This window comes from Quercus lobata, chromosome 2, assembly GCF_001633185.2.
Source record: "Quercus lobata isolate SW786 chromosome 2, ValleyOak3.0 Primary Assembly, whole genome shotgun sequence".
Lineage (NCBI taxonomy): Eukaryota > Viridiplantae > Streptophyta > Magnoliopsida > Fagales > Fagaceae > Quercus > Quercus lobata.
In genome coordinates, this window is record NC_044905.1 from 19,378,281 (window position 1) to 19,389,486 (window position 11,206).

General features: G+C 49.5%; 1 protein-coding gene across 1 annotated transcript; it reads left to right on the forward strand.

The window, feature by feature from the left end:
* The first annotated feature begins 6,246 nt into the window (after nt 1-6,246).
* On the forward strand, nt 6,247-7,533 carry LOC115960791. The gene is made up of 2 exons (XM_031079786.1): nt 6,247-6,920; nt 6,997-7,533. Exons 1-2 carry the CDS (start codon nt 6,492-6,494, stop codon nt 7,531-7,533), a joined length of 966 nt encoding a protein of 321 aa, XP_030935646.1. The 5' UTR covers nt 6,247-6,491.
* Nucleotides 7,534-11,206: the final 3,673 nt, after the last annotated feature.

Genomic DNA, 11,206 nt, shown 5'->3' on the forward strand with positions numbered 1-11,206 from the left:
TCAACCCCGAGGCATCTTAGGTAAGGACGGGAGAAACCCCTCTTGTAAAGAATATCTTTTATCAAGACGAATCTCGCCGCTTGGACTTTTAATTTCCTCGCTGCCTGCTTCTCTTGGGGCAGTAACCCGTCCTTCAAGTATGAAGTTATCTGCGTAGTCCAGTTTCTTTCGGAGCGTATCTCCTGCATATTGTCGGGGTCTATTAGTGGGAAGACTTGAACAAAGGAAAGTACATTACCCGGTGTCGTCACATGTTCTGCTGAAGCGGCTTTGGCTAGGCGATCGGCGAGCTCATTCTCTCCTCTGGGGATTTGTACGACCGTTGCTTTTAGCCCGTTGATTCTCGCTTTCACTTGATCAAGATATCTCTTCAGCCTTTCCCCCTTACATTCATACTCTCCGTTTACTTGATTGGTCACGACCTGAGAGTCGCAATGAACGGCTACACTTTCCGCTCCGGCGGCTTTGGCCAGGTCGAGTCCTGCCGCCACTGCTTCGTACTCTGCTTCATTGTTGGTAATGGGAAAGTCGAGACGGACCATACATTCGATCTTGTCTCCTTCTGGTGATAGCAACACTATGCCGGCCCCTCCAATTCGCCGATTGGAGGACCCGTCGGTGTAGATGCTCCATTTGGGGGGTTCTCCTGCCCCCTTGTCCTCGTCTCGCGTAAACTCTGCTATGAAGTCGGCTACAGCTTGTCCTTTGATGGCTACACGCGGACGGTACTTGATATCAAACTCACTCAATTCTATTGCCCACAACGTCAGTCGACCCGCGGCTTCGGGATTGCTCAGTGCCCTTCGCAAGGGCTTGTCGGTCATTACGTTCACGGTATGGGCTTGAAAGTAAGGTTTCAGCTTGCGAGCCGCCGTTATCAATGCGAAAGCGAGTTTTTCCATAGGTTGGTATCTTTCTTCGGCGCCGCGGAGCGCCCTGCTGGCGTAGTATACCGGTTTCTGTGTATTATCCTCTTCTCTAATTAAAGCAGCGCTGACGGCTACAGAGGAGACAGCCAGGTAGAGGAAAAGTTCTTCGCCAGGTTGCGAGGGACTCAATAGGGGTGGTGAGGATAGGTATGCCTTTAGTTCCTCGAACGCTCGCTGACATTCGTCCGTCCACTCGAATGATTTCTTTAGTGTGCGGAAAAAGGGCAGGCACTTGTCCGTGGCTCTCGACACGAATCTATTTAACGCCGCTATCTTGCCGTTAAGGCTTTGTATCTCCTTCACATTTCGCGGGGGTGCCATTTCTAGTATGGCTCGGATTTTGTCCGGGTTAGCCTCAATCCCTCTCTGGGATACCATGAAGCCTAGGAATTTGCCTGCCGTTACGCCGAATGCGCATTTTCCCGGATTGAGTTTCATGTTGTAGGATCGTAGCGTACCGAACGTCTCCTTAAGATCTTCGAGGTGGGCTTCCTCCTTCCGGCTCTTCACCAGCATGTCGTCGACATAGACTTGAACATTCCTCCCGATCTGCTGCGCGAACATCTTGTTCATCAGCCTTTGGTATGTTGCCCCCGCATTCTTCAGGCCGAATGGCATTACTTTGTAGCAGAATAGTCCTTGGCTGGTTACGAACGAAGTCTTTTCCTGATCGGCCTCGTGCATGCGGATCTGATTATAACCCGAGAAAGCGTCCATGAAGCTTAATAACTGGTGTTGAGCCGTCGAGTCTACTAGGACGTCGACTCTTGGAAGGGGATAGCTATCTTTAGGGCACGCTTTGTTAAGATCGGTGAAATCCACGCACATACGCCACTTGCCGCTCGCTTTCTTTACCATTACCACATTCGCCAGCCAATCGGGATAGTAGACTTCCCTGATGAAGCTTGCCTCTTGGAGTTTACGGACCTCCTCCGCTATGGCTTGGTCGCGTTCCGTCGCGAACACTCTCTTCTTTTGTCGGACGGGTGGAAATGAGGGTAGTACATTCAATTTGTGTACCATGACGGAGGGATCGATTCCCGGCATATCGTCATGACTCCAGGCGAACACATCTTTATTGCTCCTCAGAAAAGCTACGAGCTCTTGACGGATTTCTGGTTTGGCAAGCGTTCCGATCTTGGTAGTTCTGTCCGGATTGGAACTGTCAAGAGTTATCTCCTCCAGCTTCTCTGTTGGTTCCGCCACCATTCGGTGCTCTTCTATGTTCAAGGCCTGGATTTGGTCTTGCATCTCCATCATAGCGACGTAGCATTCTCGTGCGGCAACTTGGCTTCCGCGTAGCTCTCCTATCCCATACTCCGTTGGGAACCTGACCATTAAGGCGTAAGTTGATGTTGACGCCTTCCACGAGTTGAGCGTAGGTCGTCCAAGAATAGCATTGTAGGCGGACGAGCAATCGACCACCAAGAATGTCACGTTCCTGGTGATTTGTTGGGGGTAATCTCCTACCGTCACCCGTAACGTTACCGAGCCCAGAGGGAATACCTTACTCCCCCCGAAACCAACGAGCGGGGCGTCTGTCGGTATTAGCAGATCCCTGTCAATCCTCATCTGCTGGAATGCCGGATAGTACAATATGTCGGCCGAGCTGCCGTTGTCGATCAACACTCGGTGCACGTTGTAGTCTCCCGTCCGCACGCTGACAACGAGGGCATCGTCGTGTGGATGGTGTAGGCGCCGTGCATCCTCTTCCGTGAACCCAACAATAGGTTCTTCTCCGTTTGCTATCCTTGGCACTCTGCTCGTCAACTGGACATTCTGTACCATCCGAAGGTATGTTTTGCGAGCCTTCTTTGACGATCCGGCCGCAGTAGTCCCTCCGACTATCATTCTTATGTCTCCAATTGGGGGTCTTGGTCGCTCGTTTTCTCGGCGGAGGTGTTGTTCTTGTGGGGGTTGATCCGTTCTCCCCTTGTTGACGAACTTCTGCAGCTTCCCTTGTCGGATAAGTGCTTCGATTTGCTGCTTCAAGTCGTAGCAATCGGCCGTATCGTGGCCGTGGTCACGATGAAAGCGGCAATATTTGTCTCTGGACCTTTTGCTGGGGTCACTCTTCAGCTTTCCTGGGAACGTCAGGGACCCTTCGTCCTTAATCTGCATTAGGACTTGATCAATTGGTGCGTTGAGCGGGGTGAAATTTGCGAACCTTCCGCTCATTGGTTTTGGACGTCTGTCCTCCCTTCGGTCTCCCATCCTTCCTTTCTTCCGCCCCTGGTCCTGTCGGGAATCCTCCGGTCTGTCTCTTTTCTTGGGTCTATCTTCTCGCGATAGCAGTGCGTCTTCAGCGTTCATATATTTGGTGGCCCTGTAAAGGACCTCCGACATGGTCTTGGGGTCGTTTTTGTATAGTGAGAACAAAAACTTACCCCCCTTCAGCCCGTTTGTGAATGCTGCTACCAATATCTTGTCGTCGGCTTCGTCGATCGAGAGTGCTTCTTTGTTGAAGCGTGATATGTAGGCCCTTAACGTCTCCTCTTCCCGTTGCTTGATATTCATTAAACAAGCCGTGGATTTCTTATACCGATGTCCTCCGATGAAATGCGTAGTAAATTGAGCGCTTAGCTCCTTGAAGGTGCTGATGGAGTTGGGTGCTATCCGGCTGAACCAAATCCTTGCTGCGCCCTTCAGGGTTGTAGGAAAGGCCCTGCACATGATCGCGTCTGCCACTCCCTGAAGGTGCATCAGGGTCTTGAAGGTCTCTAAGTGGTCTAGAGGGTCCTTGACTCCGTCGTAGCTATCCATACTTGGCATACGGAACTTACTTGGCAGGGGGAAGGAGTTGACGTCTGCCGTGAATGGCGAGTCAGTCCGGTTGACAAGGTCGTCGAGATCACTTGACACTCGCCCCTTGAGAGCGCTCATCATCATATCCATTTGCTCCTTCATCGCCTGCATCTCCGCGATGATGGATTGTGGAGCAGTGTCCGTCGGGGAAGGGATGCTTACGTCCCGTCTTACTGGTTTGCTCGGGGCGTTACTCCCCTGTGGTCCGTCCTGATTTCTCCTTTCGGCGCTGTTCCCCTCTTGATCCGCTCCTTGGTTATTGACCGCGGCATTCCTTTGGTTCAGCTGCTCTTGTAGGTCGTGGTTTTGCTTGGTGAGGCGCTCCACGGCTGCGGCGAGCGTCCTGACCTGTCTCTCAAGGGCCGTCGTAGGGGCTTCTTCCTGAACGTCATTCGTGGTTGCCATCGAGCGCGTGAGTACCATGTAACTCTTTTGTCTAGGAAGCGATGAAGTGCCACACGTTCTGTTTCCCACAGACGGCGCCAACTGATGATGTTGAGAATCTGTCACCAATGGGTCACACCGTACTCGCGACTCTGAGCGAACCTGCACAGCAAAAACGATCGAGAGAAAACCTTTAGAGAGCACCGGTGTGGGGCCGGCCTAAAACTCTCCGACGGTCAAGTCAGAATTCGTCCCTTGAGTTATTTTGAGGTGTTAGAGAGGGTCAAATCATCTTACCTCGATTTGCGAGAATGTCGGCCCTTTTATAGTGGTGGAGAGAGGGCTCTTTACCTCTAGATCTTTCCAATGTGGGACTGTAGTGGTGGGGAGTAGGCTTCTCTTCTAGATTTCCAGATCTTTCCAATGTGGGACTCTGATACCAATTTTCCAAAACGTAGTGGGCCAGGATTTCCCCTTCTGGATCTTAGGGCTTTTATAGGCGATAGAGATTCCGGATCATGGGCCCCTACCGAGTCTGTCGGCGATGGGCTTTCACAGCGCGTGGGACCATCTTTACACAACTCCAACAGCCCTGATCCGTCAGGCCCATTAAGGTAGGCCCAACAGGCTATATTTTATCATCTTCAGTTGCCCCCTTCACCCCAATGATCCGTCTGTTTTTTTTTTTTTTTTTTTTTTTTTTTTTTGGGCCAAAGGATCAATGGGGTGACGATCCTATCGTAGGGGCATGACGGGTATTTATGTGACGGAAACATATCCGTGAGAAAAAGAAAGAATAATTTGATCGACGGGTTCATGCAATATAAGATGACGGTCTCCTGTGGATCAACCCGTCAGAATAAAACCCATCAAGTTGACGGTTACGTGAAGAGTACAATTTTGTTGATGTAACCTGACAGGTTGTCAACATTGATTGAGAATGCCACGTGTCAATCTCTGAGTGGCCGTTGTATAGGATCGAGGCGTCGCTTCGTCTTCCGTGCATCTCCTATATATATATAAGGCGCCTCACTCCCATTTTCACCATTTTAACAAGAAATAGACTGTCAGAACGAAGCCGTCAACCTTGTCAGAGCACTCCGTCGTGGACGAGAATATACCGATTGTAACAACCGTCACCTCTAATCCGCCAAGTGTGGTAAGTATTTGTTTAAATACATAATCAAGTTACATTTCCGTCCATGCATTGTTCTTAGGCTTACTATACCCGTCAATGATTTCAAACCCGTCAGTCTTAGGTTTTATCGTCAATTGTAGGAAATGTCTAGTGCGTCAAGTAACCAGTCGGTGGTTCGTGACGGGGCGGAATACGAGAATGTATACCCGTCCGGTCATAAAGACCAAGAGAGCCCCGGCGAAGATAGGAGTCCGTCGTCCTCCTCTTCGTCCTCTACAGATGAGGATGTGGAGATAGTTGAAATAGAGGGTTCTGATGACGATGGGAATCAGGCACTGGAGTCCGTTGTAGGTGCTGATGGACTGAGGAAGTTCATCATGTTGCCGGAGTGGACATTCCATAAGTTCACATCCGTCATCAGGGAGAAACATTTCAGCACATTTAGAACAAACTTCCAAATACCGGACTACATTTCCATCCGTCTTCCTTATGTGTCAGAGAAGTGTTACTATGAAGGGGTAGACGGTGTTGGAATATATGAGCAGGCGTTGAAGGCAGGACTTCGGTTCCCGCTCTCAACACTTCATAGGGAACTTTTGCACTACCTAGGGTTGTCCGTCACACAGATATCTCCTAACGCCTGGAGAGTCTTCATAGCCATGGAGATTCTCTATGGTGCATGGTCGGACGGAGAGAGGAGACTGACGGTCCGTGAATTTCTTCACTGCTACCGTCCAGACGAGATTTCTGGGTCAAGGGGGATGTATAGTTTTGCTAGTCGGAGCCCCTTGTTGAAGGTGATCTTTGAGACCCCAGACTCAAATAGAGACTGGAAGAGTCGCTACTTCTTCCTGGAGGGTAACAGATGGATGAACCATCCAGGGGAGACGGAGTACCTACCCGTTGACACAACCTGGGCGGTGATAAATCAACTGCGTATGCACCCATCCTAGCTTGCTTCTGTTTTTCATATCCGTCTATGTGTATATTCTGACCGTCTTTCTCTGTAGGTAGACGGCGCCCGCAAGTTAGCCTTGAGGAATTCAGTTTCCTTGAAGAGATTTGCAGGAAAACTAAGCCGGAGGAAAGGACTTGGGCCAAGTTAGTGAACCCAAGAACAATACATTGGTATTGTGACGGTCCAGAACCCACTCGCGAAGCCCTTGCATACGACGAAAGAATACACAAACGTAAGTCCGTCAACTCTTACTCTTGAATTTAGCATTTAACGAAGGATGATCTTAATCCGTCCTGTATTTGTAGAAATGGACGACGCTAAGAGAAGGGCAATGATAAAATCACTAGCCGTCGAGCAAAAGAAGACGGGTGAAGTTGTCATTCCTAAGGTGCCGGGGTCGTCGGCTAAGAGGAAGCAGCCGCCAAAGTCTGACCGTCCATACAAGCAACCGAAAGTTTCATTGGAGCCCGTGGTGGGCTTGATGGCTGAGGGCGTTAAGACCGTCACCCAAGCCAAACATGGAACCGGCAAGGGCCTAATGCGTGCCCCTCCCGTCAACGAGGAGAAACCTCCTTCCCTTCTCCGTGACGATTCGAAGTATGCCTTGGAGAAACTCAAGTCAATAATTTCGGCAGAGGACTACGAGGATCTGGGGAATCATTCGACGGAAGCAATGGGGGAGACGGGTTTATTCGCCGTTGGGCAGGTACCCTTCTTTTTGTCAGTGTATGCCCGTCCACTTCTTTGTTTTCTATTTAACACTTTAACTTTGTCAATTTCAGTCCTTGGTCATGATGAAGGGCTTGATGGATCGCTGCCTCAACCGTGAAGCGGCTCTTGAACGTATACGGACAAAGGCTGGGCGGACGGAGGAGGAACTTAGTCAACTGTACAAGTGGAAGTCCACAATGGAGCAGAAGTTTGAACTGTCTGAGCAGACCAGAAAAGAGTTCGAACAGAGGACGGAAGAAGCTGGGAAGGCCTTGAAGGGTAAAGACGAGGAGGTGAAAGAGTTAAAGAAGAAACTCCGTCAAGCCGGAGAGGATGCCGTCACCGAGTATCGCAACTCTTTGGATTTATTGAAGGAGCTGGGGGGTTCGTTCCTTCAAGGCTTTGACGATGCCCTCCGTCAGATAAAGAAGACCTACCCGGATCTTGACGTGTCCATGATAACCGTCAATGACCAAGATCAGACATCCGCTCTGCCCGTCGCTTCAGAAAACACGGAAGACCTGTTTGGTGAAGATGCTGTTCAGGGCGAAGGAGAGTCTGCTCCGTCGAAGGACGTTCCAGCTGAAGAGCCGAAAAAAGTAGATTAATTTGTAGTAAATGTTGAGGAGGATCCGTCCCCTTTTTTTATGTTTTCTGTATTTTGAAGACGGTTTGTTTTAATTTAGCTTTTGCACCGAACAATATTTTTCTTTCAATATATATGCTTACGCATATTTTTGTTGCTGGTAAAGTATTTGTATCCGCTAAGGATTTTTCTCTCCGTCTATTTGTGTATTAATTTGGACAAGCCGGTCTGTTGATCCGTTCACTTTAAAGCATTTCGAACTTCTAATCGGACCCTTCCACCTTATTGATAGGAAATACTATACCGTCTATTTTAAGGACTTGTAGGATTATTGACCATTAGGGGTGATCCGTCCACTTTGTGGACTTGTGAATTTATACACCATTAGGTGTGATCCGTCCACTTTGTGGATTTATAAATTTTCCCCCGTTAGGGATGATCCGTCCACTTTGTGGACTTGTAAATTTATACACCGTTAGGTGTGATCCGTCCACCTTGTGGACTTGTAAATTTGTACCCCTTAGGGATGATCCGTCCACTTTGTGGACTTGTGGATTTATACACCGTTAGGTGTGATCCGTCCACTTTGTGGATTTGTAAATTTTTCCCCGGTAGGGATGATCCGTCCACTTTGTGGACTTGTAAATTTATACACCGTTAGGTGTGATCCGTCCACTTTGTGGACTTGTGGATTTATACACCGTTAGGTGTGATCCGTCCACTTTGTGGATTTGTAAATTTTTCCCCCGTTAGGGATGATCCGTCCACTTTGTGGACTTGTGGATTTATACACCGTTAGGTGTGATCCGTCCACTTTGTGGATTTGTAAATTTTTCCCCGGTAGGGATGATCCGTCCACTTTGTGGACTTGTAAATTTATACACCGTTAGGGATGATCCGTCCACTTTGTGGACTTGTGGATTTATACACCGTTATGCTGATTCGTCCACTTTGTGGACTTTTAACTAGCATTCGTGAACTTTGAGGACAATTGTAATGACATCCAAGTAGAAGAAGATCATAATTGTATCTAATTATAGAGATGCGTAAAGGAAAAGTGCCTGCCCCCCTTGGGCTTAAAAAAGAAAGGCACGACAAGATTGTAGCAAGAGAAACACAGTTTACAGAAATAACTTATAAAAAGTTCATAAAGGCTAAATGGAAAATTGGTTGCCGCTCGCCGTGTTACTATTACTGGTAGTATTTCCTCAAATGCTCAGCATTCCATGGATGCGGTAGCTTCTCCCCCTCCGTAGTCTCCAGGTGGTATGTTCCTTTTCTTTTCCATGCCGTGACTCTGTAAGGTCCTTCCCAGTTGGGGCCGAGTTTTCCCTGTGTAGGGTCTCTAGCTGCACCCAGAACCCTCCTGAGTACCAGGTCTCCTACTTGGAAGTCTCTGTGTCGGACCCGGGAGTTGTAATTTCTGGCCATGCGATCCTGGTATCTTGCGATCCTTTGCTCCGCCGTCGACCTTACCTCATCTATCAGGTCCAGCTGTAGCCTCATATATTCGTCGTTCCTGCATTCGTCATGGTTGTGAACCCTGTAACTTGTGAGGCCAACTTCTGCGGGGATGACCGCCTCACTCCCGTATGTCAGTCGGAATGGCGTCTCTCCTGTTGGAGTCCTCGCCGTTGTCCTGTATGCCCATAGTATGCTTGGTAATTCTTCGGGCCATATTCCCTTTGCCCCCTCGAGCCGAGTCTTGATAATCTTTAGCAGGGATCGGTTCGTGACTTCAACTTGGCCATTGGCCTGAGGATGGGCGGGTGATGAGTAGTGGTTTTTTATTCATAGCTGTGCGCAGAAATCCCGGAAGTGGCCGTTGTCGAACTGCCTCCCGTTATCCGAGACAAGGACTCTGGGAACACCAAACCTGCATACAATGCACCGCCAAACAAAACTTCTAATGTTCTTTTCTGTAATGGTGGCCAAGGCTTCCGCTTCTACCCATTTCGTGAAGTAGTCAATACCCACCACCAAGAATTTCAGCTGCCTTACAGCCGTTGGGAAAGGTCCCATGATGTCCAGTCCCCACTGGGCGAACGGCCATGGAGCCGTCATAGGGGTCAGCTCCTCAGCTGGCTGGCCGATAAAATTGCTGAACCTCTGGCATTTGTCGCAGCTTTTAACGTAAGACTCGGCATCCTTCTGCATGGTTGGCCAGTAATACCCAGCCCGTACCAGTTTGTGCACCAACGACCGCGATCCAGAGTGGTTCCCGCATATTCCTTCATGTACTTCTCTCATTACGTAGTCGGCCTCTTCAACCCCGAGGCATCTTAGGTAAGGACGGGAGAAACCCCTCTTGTAAAGAATATCTTTTATCAAGACGAATCTCGCCGCTTGGACTTTTAATTTCCTCGCTGCCTGCTTCTCTTGGGGCAGTAACCCGTCCTTCAAGTATGAAGTTATCTGCGTAGTCCAGTTTCTTTCGGAGCGTATCTCCTGCATACTGTCGGGGTCTATTAGTGGGAAGACTTGAACAAAGGAAAGTACATTACCCGGTGTCGTCACATGTTCTGCTGAAGCGGCTTTGGCTAGGCGATCGGCGAGCTCATTCTCTCCTCTGGGGATTTGTACGACCGTTGCTTTTAGCCCGTTGATTCTCGCTTTCACTTGATCAAGATATCTCTTCAGCCTTTCCCCCTTACATTCATACTCTCCGTTTACTTGATTGGTTACGACCTGAGAGTCGCAATGAACGGCTACACTTTCCGCTCCGGCGGCTTTGGCCAGGTCGAGTCCTGCCGCCACTGCTTCGTACTCTGCTTCATTGTTGGTAATGGGAAAGTCGAGACGGACCATACATTCGATCTTGTCTCCTTCTGGTGATAGCAACACTATGCCGGCCCCTCCAATTCGCCGATTGGAGGACCCGTCGGTGTAGATGCTCCATTTGGGGGGTTCTCCTGCCCCCTTGTCCTCGTCTCGCGTAAACTCTGCTATGAAGTCGGCTACAGCTTGTCCTTTGATGGCTACACGCGGACGGTACTTGATATCAAACTCACTCAATTCTATTGCCCACAACGTCAGTCGACCCGCGGCTTCGGGATTGCTCAGTGCCCTTCGCAAGGGCTTGTCGGTCATTACGTTCACGGTATGGGCTTGAAAGTAAGGTTTCAGCTTGCGAGCCGCCGTTATCAATGCGAAAGCGAGTTTTTCCATAGGTTGGTATCTTTCTTCGGCGCCGCGGAGCGCCCTGCTGGCGTAGTATACCGGTTTCTGTGTATTATCCTCTTCTCTAATTAAAGCAGCGCTGACGGCTACAGAGGAGACAGCCAGGTAGAGGAAAAGTTCTTCGCCAGGTTGCGAGGGACTCAATAGGGGTGGTGAGGATAGGTATGCCTTTAGTTCCTCGAACGCTCGCTGACATTCGTCCGTCCACTCGAATGATTTCTTTAGTGTGCGGAAAAAGGGCAGGCACTTGTCCGTGGCTCTCGACACGAATCTATTTAACGCCGCTATCTTGCCGTTAAGGCTTTGTATCTCCTTCACATTTCGCGGGGGTGCCATTTCTAGTATGGCTCGGATTTTGTCCGGGTTAGCCTCAATCCCTCTCTGGGATACCATGAAGCCTAGGAATTTGCCCGCCGTTACGCCGAATGCGCATTTTCCCGGATTGAGTTTCATGTTGTAGGATCGTAGCGTACCGAACGTCTCCTTAAGATCTTCGAGGTGGGCTTCCTCCTTCC